The sequence below is a fragment of the Helianthus annuus genome, chromosome 8, assembly GCF_002127325.2.
Source record: "Helianthus annuus cultivar XRQ/B chromosome 8, HanXRQr2.0-SUNRISE, whole genome shotgun sequence".
In the NCBI taxonomy this organism is placed as follows: Eukaryota; Viridiplantae; Streptophyta; class Magnoliopsida; order Asterales; family Asteraceae; genus Helianthus; species Helianthus annuus.
The window spans coordinates 90287670-90308253 of NC_035440.2; the positions used below are offsets into that span (position 1 = coordinate 90287670).

General features: G+C 37.9%; 1 protein-coding gene and 2 long non-coding RNA genes across 4 annotated transcripts; 1 reads left to right on the top strand and 2 right to left on the bottom strand.

Annotated features, from left to right (window-relative positions):
• Positions 1–422: 422 nt before the first annotated feature.
• On the bottom strand, positions 423–20551 carry LOC110873357 (root phototropism protein 2). Of its 2 annotated transcripts, XM_022122275.2 has the most exons (6): positions 20320–20481; positions 20166–20235; positions 19762–19897; positions 2463–2704; positions 1331–2065; positions 423–1172 (listed from the first exon to the last, which is right to left on the bottom strand). In XM_022122275.2, the coding sequence occupies exons 1-6, from the start codon at positions 20379–20381 to the stop codon at positions 681–683; spliced, it is 1737 nt and encodes a 578-aa protein (XP_021977967.1). In that variant the 5' UTR covers positions 20382–20481; the 3' UTR covers positions 423–680. The 2 variants fall into 2 exon arrangements, with proteins under 2 accessions (XP_021977967.1, XP_021977966.1); XM_022122274.2 differs by lacking the exons at positions 423–1172; positions 1331–2065; positions 2463–2704 and adding exons at positions 17474–18229; positions 18388–19122 and having other exon boundaries at positions 19520–19897; positions 20320–20551.
• On the top strand, positions 2900–4893 carry LOC110873359. Its single transcript, XR_002555090.2, has 2 exons — positions 2900–3057; positions 4607–4893. It is a non-coding gene; the product is annotated as an uncharacterized LOC110873359 (long non-coding RNA).
• Positions 14456–16697, bottom strand: LOC118480896. Its single transcript, XR_004864139.1, has 2 exons — positions 16205–16697; positions 14456–15723 (listed from the first exon to the last, which is right to left on the bottom strand). It is a non-coding gene; the product is annotated as an uncharacterized LOC118480896 (long non-coding RNA).
• Positions 20552–20584: the final 33 nt, after the last annotated feature.

The window sequence follows — 20584 nt, forward strand, 5'->3', positions numbered from 1 at the left end:
TAGAACGGTAAGATGTAACTTGGCAAGTTTTTTAGTGGAATTTTAATATAATTGAATAAAAAATACCTAATGGGTATATCCAATATCTGTAGGCGTGTTTGATATCGACGGGTAATTACTAGACAGATATCCGACGAATATTAGGCTAGGAATGAGACATCACTTGTTAGTTTTGGATCATTAATACTATCGACTATGTTATATTTCACTTTGTAATTCTAACATGAGATGTCCCTTTTGAAATTTCATAGGGTGTATAAAAAAAGACAATGTCAGGTGTACCGTTTTAACAACTAACACGTTATCATATTGAAATTCCATGATAGAGGGTGTATAAATGAGACAATGTCAGGCTTACCGTTTTAACAACTAACACGTTATCATATTACATATATAAAAAAGTTGTTACAAACATTGACATTACGTTATCATATTACATATATAAAAAAGTTGTTACAAACATTGACATTTAAATTTTTATGTTACCTATATAACAAAAGACAAGTACTTGGAACCGTCTTAACAACCGTTGGTTGATTTTCTACAAACACACACCTCTTTTATACTTACATACACTTTCAAAAACAATACATAAAAGCCAAATTAAATCACGAATAATTAAACAATATTAAAAAAAAAAAAAACACACCACACCAACTAACCTAGTAAGGCTAATGAGTTTAGGATATGGAGAAACGTCTCCTTCTAGGCTTTGTAAGATCCACATCATTACCATCTTCAATATGAGAAGTATCCTTTGATCCATGTTTAAAAGGATTCAACTTTCCTAATTTCTTCGACACCGACGAGAAGAAAGTAGGCTTCTTTGGGTTTATTCGTGCAGACGTTGATCCCACTTGATTCTTGTTTTGTATGTCGGATATATAAGCCTTCATTTGTAGCAATTCGGTTCTCAAAGCCTCATTCTCTTTCGCCAATGACACGTCGGCTTGTACCTGAGATCTCATACTTATTGCATCTGGCGTAGGTGTACTCCTCCCGTTTTTATCACTTCTTATTTGTAGTTGATCAAAGTAAAGCGCGTGCAAAACAATTTGCACGGGCAATCTTTTGTTTTGTGAGGCGTGTACCCTCGCCTCGTAAGATAGTTTCAATGGGTCCATCACACTACAAACTTTCTCTCGCTCGATTTCGTCCAAGTTCGGATGAGCCTGGAAAATACAATAATAATATTTTAATATAACATTTTAAAAAACCAAACATGTGTTCTTGTGTTTACGCAAACAAAAACTTCCGCTACCATACATAACCAAACCCAACCAAAAGGTTTGACTTAGAAGTATTCTAACTGTAGCACGAAAGTGATTACCTTGAGGTATATATCAATGGCGCGATATAGATCATCGTCAACTTTACGTGCATTTTTCGGGACCAAATTAGCAATTCCATTAAACTTCGAAATGCTCAACTCCGGTATCGTCGCGATTTCACCGAGATAAGCATCAACCGTCTTCGCAACCCTAAGCATCGCCGTCGTCAACGACGGTTCTCTAAAATCGCCACCGTTAAACACCGACACACTCTTCTCCTTCTCAACAAATCCAGAAATAATCCTCCGTACACTCTCCAAATCAAACAACCTCTCACCGTCAAAAGTGTACGACAACACAAGCAGATCATCCACAGTTACATGCTCTAAAATCGCCGATATCCGTTTCTCCAGTTGCTTCTTACAAACGTCGTCGTTTTCGAGAAAGATTGCAGCGCGAAGGAGGCAGCTGAGGAAGTTGATAGGGAACGATGCGCGTTGAGTTTCGACCGGGAGGAGGGAGACGATGGCGTTTAGGAGTTCGCGTTGGTGGATTCGGGCGCTTGTGTCGATGGAGATGGAAGCAGTAACGCTGTTACCGGATCTGTCGCGGACTAGATCCGGTAACGCGCGTTCTGTGTAGGTTATGATCGCGCTAGCGATTGTTAGAGGTTTTGCGCCTCGTGATTTCATGGATGCGATTATTTTTGCGAAGAAGGTTATGTGGACGATCGATAGCTCTTCGGTCCACCAGTTTGGTGGTGATCGGCTTGGAAAATTCGCTTCGTTACACGCCTGCAAAATGTTGATTCGGTTATTCTTAGGGTTTTGGTTTTACTCCGTAAATCGCAGTTAAAAAAAATTATCTTGTTTACGATCTAAGAGAAATCCACGAAAATAGACATTTAGACGTTTGACAAAGTAGAGATCGACTTTTAAACATTTTAAAAATATTCAAAACCAACGAATCAGACAACGTCAAATAACAACCACCGGTTTTTATTTTAGGAGCTTACTAAGGCTTAGTCCATGAAAACAACCAATAAAGCCAAAACACGTGTGTAAAATATAACCGTCGGCTAATTCCTAGCCGTTTTAGCCGACGGTGTTATGTCTAATTCATTAAAATTTTAAAATAACTCTTTTTAGGTAAATATCCCATGAGTCTAATTTTAGACGACGAGGGAGATACCTTAGCAGCAGCCAATTCAACACATCGTTGAACGATGTTGATCTCTTCGGCTATCGGAAGAAGATCTTCACATGATTTTAACACGACGACCGCACCCGAGAGGCTCGTTAACGCCACCTGAACAAGAAAATCATCCGTCCGACCAGCGAGGTTGCCATCGCAGTACTCATCAGTCATCTCTAGATACTCAGCCGCGCAACGTAGAGCTGCAACGTTGTGTACAGTGATTTCAAAATTAACACCATAGCAAATTTTGAAGTTTAAATTTTGAAGTTAATCATTATTCTAAATTTAAATTTTGGAATAAACCATTATTTTGTTTGATTTTAAATTTTCAATTTCGAAGTCAATTATTATGTTAAATTTAAATTTTAAAGTTTGCCATTAATGTGTTTGATTTTAAATTTCGAATCTGTAAATTGAATTTAAATTTGAAAAGTTAGTCTTTCCTAATAAGTTTGCTTGATTTACGGGATTGGATATTAGTATACTTTGTTTATTGGGTTTTAACTAATAATTTGATTGACTCGGTTGTTAGATTTGTGACGATGCGTCGGACAAACAACATTGGGAAAATATACAGCCTTGAGCCTTGGTAAGTTAACACATTAGTTAAGGTTATGATGTTTTTTCATGGCACCGACACATTATTGAGTAGTAGCGCATTATGTTAGTGATATTAAAATTTGTGCCTTGAGAAATTTTGTATATTGATTGATGTTTGAAATTGATTGTGAGGTCTTTGAATGTGCATTGTATTGCTGATTGATGTATGAGATTTTGTTGATTGGCATAAGGTATTAGATAAGATGTGTTTGAAGTTGTGAAGATGAATAAGTGAGACATGTGTAGCAGATATTAGTTAGTGCACAACACATTAGTTAGGGTTTTGAATTATTGCTACAGGTTAGTGATGTTAGAGATTGTGTTATGAGAAATGTGTAGATTGAATTATGTCTGTGTTTGATTGTGACACCTTTGATTGTGCATGAAATTGCTGGTTATATGAGATATTGTTGATTGTAGACAAGTAAGTTTGAACAGAACTTATTAGATTTGAAAGTTTGACATTAATGTGTTTGATTTTAAATTTCGAATCTGTATATTGAATTTAAATTTGAAAGGTTAGACTTTTCTAATAAGTTTGCTTGATTTACGGGATTGGATATTAGTGATTTGATTATCAGATTTTAAATTTTAAATTTTGAATTCAATCATTATTTTAAATTTAAATTTTGAAGTAATGGCAATCTGAGTCTGATTTTTTTTCGTGATTAATATTCGCTTGAGTAACCCAATCTGAGTCTGATTTTTTTCGTTAACGATTCTGGTAAACTTTCCCGATTTGGGTTTTCTGCAAGGCTAATCATCTAAATTAATTTGTTATTTTTATGATTTACCATTGCATAAGTTAGTATAATTTGTTGACAAAGTTTTGTTTTGTGGGATAGTAGTCATAAATTGAGTAATATTCAAGGTTTATGTGTTTTTATTTTGATTCATTAAATAAGATGTGTTTGAGTAATATTCAAGGTTTATGTATATATGAGATTTTGTTGATTGGCATAAGGTGTTAGATAAGATGTGTTTGAAGTTGTGAAGATGAATAAGTGAGACATGTGTAGCAGATATTAGTGAGTGCACAACACATTAGTTAGGGTTTTGAATAATTGCTACAGGTTAGTGATGTTAGAGATTGTGTTTTGAGAAATGTGTAGATTGAATTATGTTTGTGTTTGATTGTGACACCTTTGATTGTGCATGAAATTACTGGTTATATGAGATTTTGTTGATTGTAGACAAATAAGTTTGAACAATTAGATTCACATTTAAGTATAAAAAATGAGAGGTTGTTATAATCTGAATTATATTCTGAACGAAAAACTGAAAGGAAAAGGAAAAAAGAATAATTTAATACAGAGAAAAGAGGATAGAGAGAGAGTTGCCACATTTTTAAAACCAAAAATATAAGGTAACAATGCTTCTAAAATCTACTATACTTTTTAATAATATTTTGTGGAAAATGGACTATATTGGGTAGGTAGCCAAACATGGTTTTTAGGGTCAAAACGGCTGTGTTAGGTTGACTCGGGACACTTTATGAAAAACTTGATGTTTCTGACCTTAATAAACCATTTTTGTAGATGACCAATGTATATCTCTATTTGAGGAATTCTCCAAAGATCCAGAGCCGATTGTTTCATAGAGCTATGAAGTTGCGTTAAACATACTGGATTTTGAATGATCCGACAAACCATTCGAGGTACTTGGAAGATTAAGTCTCTTATCTGGGTGGTTGTTACAGGTTTAGGATGTTAAATGATTTTGGATGTACTCTGCGATGTCGATGATGCAGAGATGTTGGTGAAGCTCAGGTTAACAACTTCATGTGTATATTTTAATGAATAAAGTTTTTGTTGTTTATATTTTCTAATTTAAACTTTTAATTTACTTCTAAATTTAATTAAATGAGTTTTTTTGCAGGTTCGAACAACTTCATGTGTATATTTTATTATTAAAAAGAAAAGTTTTTTTTTTTTTGTTTCATGGGTCGTTCAGAGAGGCAAGTTTCTACCTCCGGTTCTTGCCCGAAGTTTCTGACCTTACTCGCAACCCATTGACTACAACTTTCAATTCAAAACAATTATAAAAAAGTTACGTTTGAAAACATGTATTTTTATTTTATTTAATGACATAACTCGATTAATATAAAGTAAATTTTTCTACCCGCGAAGTTCGCGGGTGATAACCTAGTTTTAGAGATAAGAGATAGTGGATGTGACATTGAGCAAAAAAGGCTAAAATACCCTTTTGAATTAAAATGATTACAGATGATGTGTTAAAATTCTATTGGATGGAGGAGTTCTCATGGTTCTCGCAACTGGTAGTGGTTCCTCCTTGAACCGAATCTTTGTAACGTATACCAGATTTAAATTAAAGATATGTTGAGACTGAGTACGACTTGATTATGAGTTATGACCGAGTATAGCTTTTCATTTAATTGGTTTCGACGTCATTTGATTTCACGAATTAATACTTTATTTAATTTGCTTAACGGCGTTTTTTTAATATTGCTACATAGGACGAAACGTATTGCCACAATATCAATATCACCTATATCGACACTATAAATTAGCAATTTCTTCGTATTGTTCATATTGTTGTACCTAATGCATAGGGTGTTTTTAAGAAAAAAAAACTTATTACCGCTCTATAAATTACCAACATGTTGTTGCTTCATGTACTCTATACATATGATGTTTTTCAAAAAGAAAATTGATTTTTTACTTTTAACCCAAAGTTTTTCATTTTTGCAATTTAAAACAAACATTTTTTTATGTTCAACTTTAGTCCCTCATACTTTTATCTTTCGTAAGTTTTTTATTTTACGTTTCGTTCTAAATTTGCGAGTCAACACGCCGCAACGTGCGTGTGGGGTTCAACCTTTTTTCGTCTACATTTTCCCGTTTGGCAGGCCCGTCACAACCCGTCTATTTTTCTCTGTTTGACAAGTTTATCGTAACACGCAGGTCCTATATCGACTTAGTTATACTTTTCTATGTTTTACGTTACGATCTAATTTTTCGCATTAACATGGTGCAACGGGCGTGCGTGGTTTAACAATTTTACTTTTTTTTCGTTCAGTGTTATTTATTCCTTTTTTATTTATTTTATTTTGACGAGCTCCTCTGATGTTGGTGGTAGTTGCAGTGGTGCTACTTGGCACGATTTTACGAACGTATTTAACCTATTAAGTTTTTTACTAATAATTTGTTTCGAGTTTACCCCTACACCTCCTTTACTTAAAAAATAAAAACAAAATTTTACGTGCATATTTTTATGTACGTGTCGGTATGAATTTGATTTGGTCTACGATTCGACGTAAACTTTTTCTGGAAATGAATCAGGTCAAATATAATACGTTTTCATTTTAAAAACCATTTTTACATGCATATTTTTACGTACGTTTCGGTTTAAATTCGAGTTGGTGTATGTTTCGACGTAAACTTTTTTAGGAAACGAGTCTGGTCAAATATAATATGTTTTCGTGTTTATTTTATGAACTAGGTTAGTTCCCCGTGTGTTACACGGGTTGAACAATTTAAACTATATAATAAATATTTCTTGTAAATGCAAATCAAAGACGGAGACATTTATATATATTTGATAAATAATGAAACTAACAATAATAGTAAAAAAAATCTCATACATGTGTACAGAGTCGTCTGTAAGAATTCATGTACCCTGTTTGAGCTCGAAAAAATATGTTATTTCGTAATGTTTTAATATTATTATTTAATTTTAAAATAAAATGGGTATTGGGCTAAGTAAGAGCATGTTTGGTTATTTTTTTCTGAAACAACTTATAGACTTATTGGGGTTTTGGAAAAGTCAGTATGGAGTGACTTATTGACTTATTGGTTTTTTTTCCTCTCACATACACCCATATTGTCAAACATCATTTTGTAGATTATGACTTTTCAAAAAGCCAATAAGTCAATAAATTTTTTCAGAAAACTTAGCCAAACATGCCCTAAAGTTAATGCCAATGGGTATTGGGCTCACTAAGAGCATGTTTTGTATGCTATTTTAAAAAAATTAACATAGATTTTTCTTTTTTTTTTCTTTATAAAAAACACGTGCCCTTCGAAATCACAGACCCTGTGCGGTGGTCCTCCCCGCACACCCTTATCACCGCCCATGCATGTGTATGCTCATTTAAGTAATCGATATACATTTGATGATATCCTATATTTTTTGTATTCAGTTAACGTTTTTCTATTTAGTATTACTTGCAAGTATTAACATTTTTCTAAATGTATATATAGAGCATGGATGTTACTGAATTTTTGAAGAATAATTTTTAATTTTGACATATATATTGGTCGAAATGGAACGTCGACAAGGAGGAGGGCCTGGAAGAGGAAGCTATGAAGACTGGGAGAACATCAAGAGATTGTCAACAACCTACTACATCACTAATTTTCCGAAGGGGTGGATTGCCAAAAATCTGTGGATGGTGTTCAAAGATTATGGAGAAATAGCTGATGTTTTTATACCTAGGAAGAGAAACAGCAGGGGTAAATGCTTTGGGTTTGCCAGGTTCTTTAACGTCAAAGACACTTGTGCTTTGGAGATGGATCTCAACGGGATTGTACTCAAAGGTTTAAAGCTGGAAGCGAACATTTCCAAATATGAAGAGAAAGGCAGAAAGATAGACGCGGAGTCTAGAGTAGGTGTTCATGCATACGATAGTGCGAAGACGGCTGTGAAGGTGACGGGGATGGCTACTCAGACTAAGTTTGGGGCTGTTTCATTTGCTGACATTACCAAAGGACGGGTTGAGGTAGCTCAACGGCAGTTCAAGGAGGTTCAAGCGGAGTCGGTTCACACCACCGTTCCTGAGCAGGTCATACCAGGGCTACAAAATTGGCTTAATCATGCTTTAGTGGCAGAGGTAAAGGATGTGGAGGTCCTTTCGGACCTCCTCACTCTTCTAAAGTTGGACGGGATTTTCGATTGTAAGACCAAGTAGTTGGGGGGTTTGAACATTTTGCTTCAATTTAAGAGTTTTGAGGAAGGGGAAAACTTCCTTACAGGGTATGTGGACAGTTGGTCGAAGTGGTTTGCCTGGGTGAGGTGGTGGGATGATACGTTTGTGCAATCTCATCGGATAGCTTGGGTCAAAATTTTCGGTGTTCCGTTACATTGTAGGTGCCCCTCCGTGTTCTCGTTAGTTTGTGAGAAACTTGGAAGAGCTTTATGGCCTTATGACTGCTCTGAAGAAGATCTTAATATCTCTCATGCAAGAGCATGTATCTTGGTGAATCATCTAGATACCATTGATCGGAAATTCGAAATTACTTGCGGTAAATATAGCTTCACGGCATGGGCGGTAGAAGAACACGAGGAGTGGAGACCGATTTTCAATGGTGCAGAGTCGGTTTCAGATTCGGGCGATGATAATCTGAGTGAAGAGGAGTTTATGGGTACGCTGGATGACGAATCACAGTATGAGGATTCCTTGGATAACTCGGAGGTGCCGGAAACGGTTATGGCGGTAGGCGCGGGCAGTTCTGAGGCTGGTAACTCCGGCACCGGTGGGTTGGGAAGCGAGATGGGGGAGGCTCGCTCCCCAAAGTTGATTGCAACAGAGGACGAGGCGCATGGGGACGTTTCCTCTTCCAAGACTTCTCAAGGCATTATTACGTCTCCAGGGGATGTGGGAAAAGGTAAAAAAGCTACTTTGCATGTGGGGCCCGAGGTGTCTTTGTCAGGAGTTGGTAATATGGATGGTGGGCCAGTTGGTGTAAACAATTGTGTTGGTGGGCTATTGGCTTCAAGTGTGGGTCATCCTAATGGGCCTTCTGAATTCGTTAGTACGGAAGTTGATAATGTCTTAGGAGGTGGGCTATCACATAGCCCAATGGAGAAAACTAATTTAAATGAATTTGACTTAAATAAGTTACCTACACATTCCTCTACGCAGTTAGACACAAAATTATTAAGGCAAAGAAGATCTGTGAGCGATGGGATTTGCAATTTCGCGTCAATGAGAGGTCGGGATATTATCAGAGGGGCAGTTCAAAGGAAAGCCAGATCCGTCACAAGAGAAGATAGGTCGTCGCAGTTCAGAAGAGGTTCGTCATCTGTAGGGCCTCTGGAGTCGGCAGATTCGGTCGGTTTGGAAACTTCGAAAACTGTAACTGTTGGGGCAGCGATGGGTTTAGATATGGAAGGCACGGAGGCGGATTTAAGATCGATTATATTGGGAGAGGGAGAGAAGAGGTTAGTCAGATGAATTTCATGTCATTAAATTGTCGAGGGATCGGTGAGAGGGGTGTGGATAAAATCGATTGGATACGTAACCTGGTGAGGTCTCATAATATCAGCTTGTTTTGTGGTCAAGAGTCTCAATTGGTGAATCCCAAAGATATTCCGTTCAGGAGAATTTGGGGCGATAATTCTTTAGACTCGGTTGCGGTGGGAGCTTCTGGGAGATCAGGGGGTATTTTTTGCATCTGGGATCCTCGGGTGTTCGTGAAATCAGGAGAAGTGCTTCATCCAAATTTCATTGCTCTCACGGGCAAGTGGAAAGGCACTGACCAGCTTCTTAACTTTGTCAATGTCTATGCGAGTACGTGTGCGGTGGATAGAAAGGCCCTTTGGTCGGAGCTTTTAAATCTGATTAGTGGAGGTGAAGGGTTATGGGTTTTTCTTGGGGATTTTAACGAAACTAGGCATAAAGAAGACCGTTTTCCTGCCTCGGGTATTGACTCCAATATGTCTGACTTTAATAGTTTTATTTCTGTTGCGGGTTTGCTGGAATATAATCTGGGAGGTCACAAGTTCACGTGGATGAGCGACGATGGGAGGAGGCTTAGCAAGATCGATCGTATTATGGTTTGCAAGGCTTTCATGGATCTTTGGCCTTTCGCAAACATCACGGCATTACCCCGCTACCTGTCTCATCATTGCCCGATTGTTTTCGAAGGCAAAGAGCATAGGTTTGGGCCGATTCCTTTTAAATTTTTTAACTCTTGGCTTTTGGTTAATGACTTGAAGCAAGTGGTTGAATTATCCTGGGCGAGTCCGGTTGCTTCTGGACCACCTGAGGTGATTGTTATGAGAAAGCTAAAGCGGCTAAAAGATGATATCAAAAGATGGAGGGTGTCTTGTGTGGCCAAAGAGGAGGCTGAAAAATCTAGGCTTGAAATTAATATCATTAAGCTGGAGTTAAAAGCTGAATGCGGGTCAATTACGGATGCTGAAAGGCTGGAAAGGATGAATGCCAAAAAAAGGATTAAGGAGCTGAACTTCGTTAAGCGTTTAGATTTAATTCAAAAGGCGAAGGTTAAATGGGACGTGGAGGGAGATGAGAATAGCAGGTTTTTTCACGGTACTTTGAAGGGTAACTTGGTACGTTCTAGATTAAATGGTCTATCTATTGAGGGAAATTGGGTTACGGATCCAGGTATAATTAAAAACGAAGTACTCAACTTTTTTGGTGAAAAGTTTAGAGAAGCTGGATTGAGGAGGCCGAAGCCAAGAGATCTCGATTTATTATCTTTATCAGTGGAGGACTCGGCTGGTTTAGAGGGTCCTTTTACAGTCGATGAAGTCAAACGAGCAGTTTGGGCATGTGGCAATGATAAAGCACCGGGTCCTGACGGCTTCACATTTAAATTCCTTAAACATTTTTGGGAGGTAATTGAGCAGGATTTTATGAATTTTGTAAAGGACTTTGAGGTGAATGGTCTTCTTTACAATGGGTGCAATTCATCGTTTATTTCTTTGCTTCCTAAGGTGAAGGACCCGACTTCGCTGAAAGATTACAGACCCATCAATTTAATTGGATGTTTATCCAAGGTGGTTTCCAAGTTACTTGCTTTAAGAATTAAACAGGTGATGGCGAAAATTGTCGGTCCGGAGCAATCGGCATATATTGAGGGCAGAAATATCTTGGATGGGCATTTGGTTACCAATGAGACAATTGCTTGGGTCAAAGCGAAGAAAAAGCGGTGCATGCTTTTTAAAGTGGACTTTGACAAAGCGTTCGACTCGGTGAACTGGGAGTATCTCGATGAAGTTATGGGTAGCATGGGGTTTGGAGCGAAATGGAGGATGTGGGTCTCTAGCATTTTGTCCTCGGGAAAAGCCTCGATTCTCGTTAACGGGTCTCCCACTTCGGAGTTTCGATTCGAGCGGGGGGTTAAACAAGGGGATCCCCTTTCTCCATACCTTTTCCTTATAGCCATGGAAGGCCTCAACGCTATGCTCAAGAAGGCTATTAAAATCAAAGTTTTCAAGGGTATTTCTCTACCCAATAACGGCCCTATCGTCTCACACGTTCTTTATGCTGATGACGCCTTGTTTATAGGCGAGTGGGAGGCATATGAATCTTGCTAGGATCCTTAGGTGTTTTCACCTAGCGTCCGGTTTGAAAGTTAATTTTTTCAAAAGCAAGCTTTTTGGCGTCGGGGTTAGTTCAACGGAGGTTTCGGTTATGGCGAATATTCTGAAATGCATGTCGGGTTCCCTTCCGTTCAACTTTCTTGGCTTACCCATTGTCGCTAATATGGGCAAGTCGGTTAATTGGAACCCGATTTTAGACAGATTGAAGAATAGACTTAATTCTTGGAAGGCCGCGTGCCTTTCTTTTGGAGGCAGACTTACGTTAATCAAGGCGGTGCTCGGCTCGTTGCCTTTGTATTTTCTATCTATGTTCAGGGCCCCTAAGAAGGTCATTGAAGAGATGGAGAAAATTCGAAGGCGATTTCTTTGGGGAGGTCTGGGCGACACCCACAAAGTTAACTGGGTGGCGTGGAGAAAGGTCGTTATGCCTAAAAAGTTTGGTGGCATAGGTGTGGGTTGTCTGAGGTTGCAAAACTTGGCTCTTATTGCCAAGTGGTGGAGGAGATGGAGACAAGAGCCGACGGCTCTTTGGGCTAGATGTATAAGCTCCATTCATCGACTGAGCATTTATGAGGATCGGCTAAAAGCTAACAGATGTGGGGTAGGACCTTGGGCGCATTTTGTTAAGATTGGGGCAGATCTGCTCAGCTTTGGGGTTAACTTAAATGACCTATTTGTAAGGGTGGTTGGGGTGGGAGATAATACGAGATTCTGGAAAGACGCGTGGTTTGGTAAGATCCCGTTTTGCTATTTATTTCCCCGACTTTTTGAGTTAGAGAAAGTTAAGTCATGTTCTATAAGGGAGAGGGTCTCTTGCGACAACTCGGGCACGGTTCAGGTGTCATGGAACTGGAAGAAAAAAAAAACTCTCTTTGTTGGAGGAATCGGAAGTGTCAGACCTTCCCTCGATGGTTTCCTTGTTTAATTTCGGGTCGGACAAGGACAAGTGGGAATGGTGAAGGCTTCTCTGTGAAAGCAGTGAGAAATTTCTTGGAAGTTTGCGTGTACGGTCCTCCTGGTGAGGTTTGTCAGTGGGTGAATTGGGTGCCCATCAAGGTGAATTGTTTCGCTTGGCGCGCATTCCAAAATAGAATTCCAGTGTCCGATAATCTGTTGGCTAGGGGGGTCAATCTCGTGTCTGGGGACTGTGCTCTTTGCCATAACTCTTTAGAGACGGTGCAACATGTTTTTATAGGTTGTACCGAGGTGAGGAAGACTTGGAGGAAGGTCTCGTTGTGGGCCAAATGGGACTTCACTGGTTGGGAGGATTTGGAGCAGCTGCGGGTCAGATTGGTGAGGTCGATTCGGCGTTACGCCGTAAAACGCTTTTGGGGATTATGTATACAACCTTGTGGTGCACGTGGAAAGCGAGGAACGATAGAATTTTCAAAGGCACTAAAAGAGGGGATGACTGGATTTTTGATGACATTGTGACTACCCTATTCGGGTGGGTAAAGAATAGAGGGAAGAATTTGAGTTGCACCTGGGAAGATTGGAAAATGGATCCTTGTCATAGTATATCTTCCTGTAACATGTAGTTAGTTTTCTTTGGCTGTAGGTGGCTTTGTTTTTTTTCTTCTTGTATGTCCAGCTTTTCGCTGGTTTTCTTTTATATATTGGTGTCGTTCAAAAAAAAAATATATATATATTCAAACTTATAATTATGTAATGTAGTCATGAATTTTAATAAAATCCAAAAAAGCGTGAAACCCTTTTCAAATTTCAATAAAAGGGTTATAATTATCAAATAAACATTTTTCTATTTAATATTATCTACAAATTAGAAGATAAATTAATTAGAAAATAAATATGAAAGAAAGGCGGGAAAACCCAAAAATAGGTGCATCCAATGAATGACACGTGTCACACATTGGTTTACTTTATTATATTTATAGATGTTGCGTAAAAATTGTTTCGAATCGAGCGGAATAAAGTGAAATGTGGAGGGTTACGGGGCTTATATAACATGTGTGTATAGTAGATGGAGCTCCATAACCCCTACCAATCATTACTCAATTACTATTTTTTTTTTAATTTTCTATTCAATCTCTAAATTTATAAAATTAAAAAACAAATAATATTTCATTAAATTAAAAACACATTACAATAATTAAAAAAACATTGCAATAAAATATACTTAATACTACTCGTCTTCATCGCCGTTGTCGCCTCCTTCTTCATGATCTTCGTCTTCATAGGCTCCAACACGCACTCGTAACCACTTTTTCCTCCTCCGCGGCTTCGTCGTAAGAAAAAAATCTTTGGTGTAAATCAATTAATGAATCTTCCGACGAAGGCGAAGACGTTGTGGTAAGGAGAGCTTTTGTAAAGAGTGTTTTTGGTTGAGTTGATTGGGTATAGAATAGGTTTAGTTTGGAGTTTAATTGATTATATGGGCATGTGTGTGTATATTTATATATATATATATATTATATATAGTTAGAAAAAAAATATTTTTTGTTGTTTTTGACCGTTACTCAACGTTTCAAAATCTTGAACAAATCAACAAACACCTGTTATGGCCTTCGAGGGGAACAAATTTTCGAAGCCATAGCGCCCCGGGGAGCGGTGTACCCGACCGCTATGGAGCGTTATAGTGGTGGATGGCGCTAGGTCACGCTCAACTACGAAAAAAGTTAATACAAGACAATACATAAAAATGTAACAAATACAAGTAATTACAAGTCACTTTATCTAGACATTACCATCAAGACCCTTATAAGCTATTACAAACAAAAACACCCATTACAACACACTGCATTTAAATATTAGTTACCATACCCTAATATGACGCATTGAGCCCAGTTATAAAAATATACACTCAACAATGTTTTAGAAATTCATGTTCACATAGACTCAGGTTAATCCTTGGTATGTGCATCATTCTTTAGTATCCATTGAATAAACGTGTTCAGATTTTTGTGAGAGCACCCCCCTTACTGAAGCTACTTGTAACTTTTCTTTTTAATATCCAACGCCTTCGCTTTGAACGTTTTATCACTCCGCAACTTCTCCACGTTACTCGTCATTTCTCCTCGAGTAATGATGCCCGTTTCATCTTTTTCTAACCCCAACCCATTCTTCCAGATGTCACAAATGTAAGTCGCGTTGTGAAACTGATCAGAAAAATATGGCAAACACAAAAAAGGGACTCCGTTTGTGACACCTTCTAAAGTAGAGTTCCACCCACAGTGACTCATGAAACACGCTACCGAAGGGTGGGATAGTACCTTTTGTTGTGGCGCCCAACTCACGATTTTGCCACTAGAGCCTACTCTCCATATATCCATCCGGATAATCAGTGAACCAAATAAAAACCGTAAACTGAACCATAACCGAAAAGACGAATAGTGAATTTGGCTTTTGGTCCGGTGTTTGGTTCCACAATTTTTTTACTTGGTTTATTCGGAGAAAATAAACCGTTAAGTTAATTATATATTAAATAATAATAATAATATGGGAAAATGCCACAGAAATGTAACCAAGTTTAATTTCTATGATCTGTCTTTTGAAGTTTTAACTTTGTGTTTGTGTGTAAGACTATTTTATGAATTTGTTTGTTTTATTTTGCTTTGAAACTTTCTTTTATTAATATGTTGTGTGGTTTGATTATTTGGTTTAAGTTAGTTGCTGACTTGCTATTCGAAACACAAACAGGAACATGAATTAGGAAAAAAGGTATTTAAGTATAATTCGGTTTGCATTTTTCTAATTCAGTTTGGTTGAGTTTTTGGTTTAGAGTACAAAATTTTGAAAACCGTATAAACCACATAAATCGTAAACTGAACCGATAAACACCCCTACATACCTGGTCGCACCACCCACAAGTGCCAGTTCTTCAAACTGAGTTTGGTTGAACATGCTGGTTGTTGATCGAGCCATGCTAAGCAGGTGGTGTCTTCTTGCTAGAAGTTGCCTGCCTGGTCAGCTAGTCGGTTGTAATAGATTACACTAATTCTGATAGGGATTGTATAGTCATTATTGTATTATTTATCTCCAAAAATAGATCTCTTTGTAACTATATATGTTGAGTTATTGTTAATGAGAAGGGTCAAGCTTGAAAACCATAACATTCTATAGTCATTGTTGTATTAGGTTGCTTGCTAGAAGAAGACCTATCGGTGATAGCTGCAGATACAGGCTAAATGCTGCAGCCTCCAGCTCATGACACGAGTTACATATAAACCATTCCGTCAATCTAGAGGCTTCTTCAGCCTGCACCACAACTTGAAAAAAAAGCTCCTACGGTAGCTGAGTCCTCGAAGCACGCCCATCCGAGGTTACAAAGGTTTTATGGGTGGCATGGTTTCAGACAACTGAATCATGTTATCATTTAGAGGTATGCCTACAATAAAAGGTTTAAAATGGATTTAACATATTGAAATACAAGCTTAACTATGAATACAAAAACAGTTTTATGAAAATAATAATCTAAACCTTTGAATAAAAATAGAATTGATTTCAACACATTAAATGGGTTCTCCTTCTAGATAAACCCGTGGTTGTAAAAATCCCGACTAATTTGCCAAAAATCCAAAACCTGGCAACTAATCCTATCTACTTGTAAATATGGGTTGAAGAAGGTGTTATAATATGTCTATTTAAAAAATACATATAAAAATGTGTGTATATACATCATATAAAACTAAAAATTACATATCCGATTAATCGCTAGTCGGTACCCCACTGGCCGACTAACGCCTAGCGATTCCTACAACACTGGATAATCAAAATACGACACTGGATAAAACTTTTGATTTGACCCACCAAAGATAAGGCATAAATAAAAATTGACCCATTCTTAAGTAACTAGCTTGAATTGTCACCTCTAGTTAAAAATGTAAATTAAACCTCAGGGACGATTTTGGCAGTTTACTCTTAAATTATATACGTTCTAACCAATCTTGTTTACGATGCCATCATCAGTCAGTTTCCGAAAGGACAAAAAGGAGGCCAGTGTAGCAACTGAGGCAGGCCAGAAAGCTGCACTTGTAATTCCCATCTTCTTCGCCACTCGTATGGCCCATCCCATGGAACCATCAGCAATAACACACGTAACTTTATCGCTCTCCTCTTGGTTAATCGGCTCTATTAGTTCTTCAGGTTTGTCGGGCATGGTTTGTAATATTGACAACGTCAACTTACAAAGGTCACCCCTGTCCTCCCATGGTTCCAACCCACCAGGGATCGAAACCATCTGCACAAGCAATGAGATCGAAGATCAACATCCACGAAAACTGTTTCGCTATCAATTGAGATAGGGTGCTTGTGACTTAAGGCTGCTAGACATAACAGCCATGTTTAGGTTTGGGAGCATGTGGATGTGATACATTAAGGGCAACGTGGACCATGGACTATTAATGTTAAGAGTTAAGTAGTAAATTACATTGTAACATCTCATAAAACTAGCAATACACTTTCCTTCTGGTATGCTTTAAAACGTAACAACTTTAAATATATGTTCTACGTTTAAATATATTTTCTACGTTTCGGTCTATTTCTTCACTTTAAAATGCAACAACTTTAGCGTTGGTTACTGACGGTTGTATGGCATTTGTGCTATTTGACACGGTTTTACACTCCCGCCGCGACGCGGGGGTGCTTAATTCTAGTTTGTATTAATTTTGAAGAGTAGGTGTATGTAGAATGCAATTGATCATGAATCCTTGTAATAAAAATAGAACGGTAAGATGTAACTTGGCAAGTTTTTTAGTGGAATTTTAATATAATTGAATAAAAAATACCTAATGGGTATATCCAATATCTGTAGGCGTGTTTGATATCGACGGGTAATTACTAGACAGATATCCGACGAATATTAGGCTAGGAATGAGACATCACTTGTTAGTTTTGGATCATTAATACTATCGACTATGTTATATTTCACTTTGTAATTCTAACATGAGATGTCCCTTTTGAAATTTCATAGGGTGTATAAAAAAAGACAATGTCAGGTGTACCGTTTTAACAACTAACACGTTATCATATTGAAATTCCATGATAGAGGGTGTATAAATGAGACAATGTCAGGCTTACCGTTTTAACAACTAACACGTTATCATATTACATATATAAAAAAGTTGTTACAAACATTGACATTACGTTATCATATTACATATATAAAAAAGTTGTTACAAACATTGACATTTAAATTTTTATGTTACCTATATAACAAAAGACAAGTACTTGGAACCGTCTTAACAACCGTTGGTTGATTTTCTACAAACACACACCTCTTTTATACTTACATACACTTTCAAAAACAATACATAAAAGCCAAATTAAATCACGAATAATTAAACAATATTAAAAAAAAAAAAAAACACACCACACCAACTAACCTAGTAAGGCTAATGAGTTTAGGATATGGAGAAACGTCTCCTTCTAGGCTTTGTAAGATCCACATCATTACCATCTTCAATATGAGAAGTATCCTTTGATCCATGTTTAAAAGGATTCAACTTTCCTAATTTCTTCGACACCGACGAGAAGAAAGTAGGCTTCTTTGGGTTTATTCGTGCAGACGTTGATCCCACTTGATTCTTGTTTTGTATGTCGGATATATAAGCCTTCATTTGTAGCAATTCGGTTCTCAAAGCCTCATTCTCTTTCGCCAATGACACGTCGGCTTGTACCTGAGATCTCATACTTATTGCATCTGGCGTAGGTGTACTCCTCCCGTTTTTATCACTTCTTATTTGTAGTTGATCAAAGTAAAGCGCGTGCAAAACAATTTGCACGGGCAATCTTTTGTTTTGTGAGGCGTGTACCCTCGCCTCGTAAGATAGTTTCAATGGGTCCATCACACTACAAACTTTCTCTCGCTCGATTTCGTCCAAGTTCGGATGAGCCTGGAAAATACAATAATAATATTTTAATATAACATTTTAAAAAACCAAACATGTGTTCTTGTGTTTACGCAAACAAAAACTTCCGCTACCATACATAACCAAACCCAACCAAAAGGTTTGACTTAGAAGTATTCTAACTGTAGCACGAAAGTGATTACCTTGAGGTATATATCAATGGCGCGATATAGATCATCGTCAACTTTACGTGCATTTTTCGGGACCAAATTAGCAATTCCATTAAACTTCGAAATGCTCAACTCCGGTATCGTCGCGATTTCACCGAGATAAGCATCAACCGTCTTCGCAACCCTAAGCATCGCCGTCGTCAACGACGGTTCTCTAAAATCGCCACCGTTAAACACCGACACACTCTTCTCCTTCTCAACAAATCCAGAAATAATCCTCCGTACACTCTCCAAATCAAACAACCTCTCACCGTCAAAAGTGTACGACAACACAAGCAGATCATCCACAGTTACATGCTCTAAAATCGCCGATATCCGTTTCTCCAGTTGCTTCTTACAAACGTCGTCGTTTTCGAGAAAGATTGCAGCGCGAAGGAGGCAGCTGAGGAAGTTGATAGGGAACGATGCGCGTTGAGTTTCGACCGGGAGGAGGGAGACGATGGCGTTTAGGAGTTCGCGTTGGTGGATTCGGGCGCTTGTGTCGATGGAGATGGAAGCAGTAACGCTGTTACCGGATCTGTCGCGGACTAGATCCGGTAACGCGCGTTCTGTGTAGGTTATGATCGCGCTAGCGATTGTTAGAGGTTTTGCGCCTCGTGATTTCATGGATGCGATTATTTTTGCGAAGAAGGTTATGTGGACGATCGATAGCTCTTCGGTCCACCAGTTTGGTGGTGATCGGCTTGGAAAATTCGCTTCGTTACACGCCTGCAAAATGTTGATTCGGTTATTCTTAGGGTTTTGGTTTTACTCCGTAAATCGCAGTTAAAAAAAATTATCTTGTTTACGATCTAAGAGAAATCCACGAAAATAGACATTTAGACGTTTGACAAAGTAGAGATCGACTTTTAAACATTTTAAAAATATTCAAAACCAACGAATCAGACAACGTCAAATAACAACCACCGGTTTTTATTTTAGGAGCTTACTAAGGCTTAGTCCATGAAAACAACCAATAAAGCCAAAACACGTGTGTAAAATATAACCGTCGGCTAATTCCTAGCCGTTTTAGCCGACGGTGTTATGTCTAATTCATTAAAATTTTAAAATAACTCTTTTTAGGTAAATATCCCATGAGTCTAATTTTAGACGACGAGGGAGATACCTTAGCAGCAGCCAATTCAACACATCGTTGAACGATGTTGATCTCTTCGGCTATCGGAAGAAGATCTTCACATGATTTTAACACGACGACCGCACCCGAGAGGCTCGTTAACGCCACCTGAACAAGAAAATCATCCGTCCGACCAGCGAGGTTGCCATCGCAGTACTCATCAGTCATCTCTAGATACTCAGCCGCGCAACGTAGAGCTGCAACGTTGTGTACAGTGATTTCAAAATTAACACCATAGCAAAACTTGATCGCTTTCTCGAATATCTCAGCTCCTCCGGGTATATTCGATAGATCTAGCCTCGTCGTATCAGGATCTTTCGATTCGAGTATTAATCTTCTTATGTAGTTGCTCTTTGCTACCAAAAGAAACTGTCATAACATCACATAACATAATTAGTTAATCACTAATTAGTAGCTATATATTTTTATTGATCAAGTGATCAAATGATAAATTATTGTTATTTCATTAAGACTAAGGAAATTAGGATCCAATTACAATACAGTGGCAGGTAAACGGGCAACAAGCTGCACTGCAACCCCTTATGGATGGCAAAACCGACTAATAAAAACTATGGATTTTAAGGGTCGAGCAATTACTATGCACGACCTGTTGGATCGGATCGTGATCAAATCGTACCTTGTGAAGAGGGAACTTTGCTTCACCAACTTGTATAAGAATATCAGCTGGGATATCTTGGGAGAAAACCCTGAGTAAGAATAAATGATAATAATTAGTTTTTGAAAAACTTGATTAGATGAAGATAATGAGAGTGTTTTAGGTGTTTAAGTACCACTGGCCGGTTCGCTCCATCGCGGGTGAAACTCGGTTGGTGATCTTGGTGTGTGCAGCCATGGCTTGAAAGGTGGTTAACTAGAAGGATAGGGTGATGGATGATCTTTGTGTTATGGATAATTATATAAGGAAGATAGCAATGGAATAGTTGTATGTTGTTGGTTTTTTTAATTGAGTTTTAATAGGGCTTTTGGTTGGATGCTAGGATGGAGATGTTTACATCGTGGTCACTTTTTTGGCCACATTCCATTATCCAACTTTAT

Bases quoted from the DNA above. Each gene is read 5' to 3' on its own strand.
- LOC110873357 (XM_022122275.2), bottom strand. From the start codon at position 20,381: ATGGCTGCACACACCAAGATCACCAACCGAGTTTCACCCGCGATGGAG. The intron at 2,066-2,462 runs GTATCTCCCTCG...AACATTTTGCAG, and splicing joins TTGAATTGGCTGCTGCTAAG to GCGTGTAACGAAGCGAATTT. The intron at 1,173-1,330 runs GTAATCACTTTC...TGTATTTTCCAG, and splicing joins CCATTGATATATACCTCAAG to GCTCATCCGAACTTGGACGA.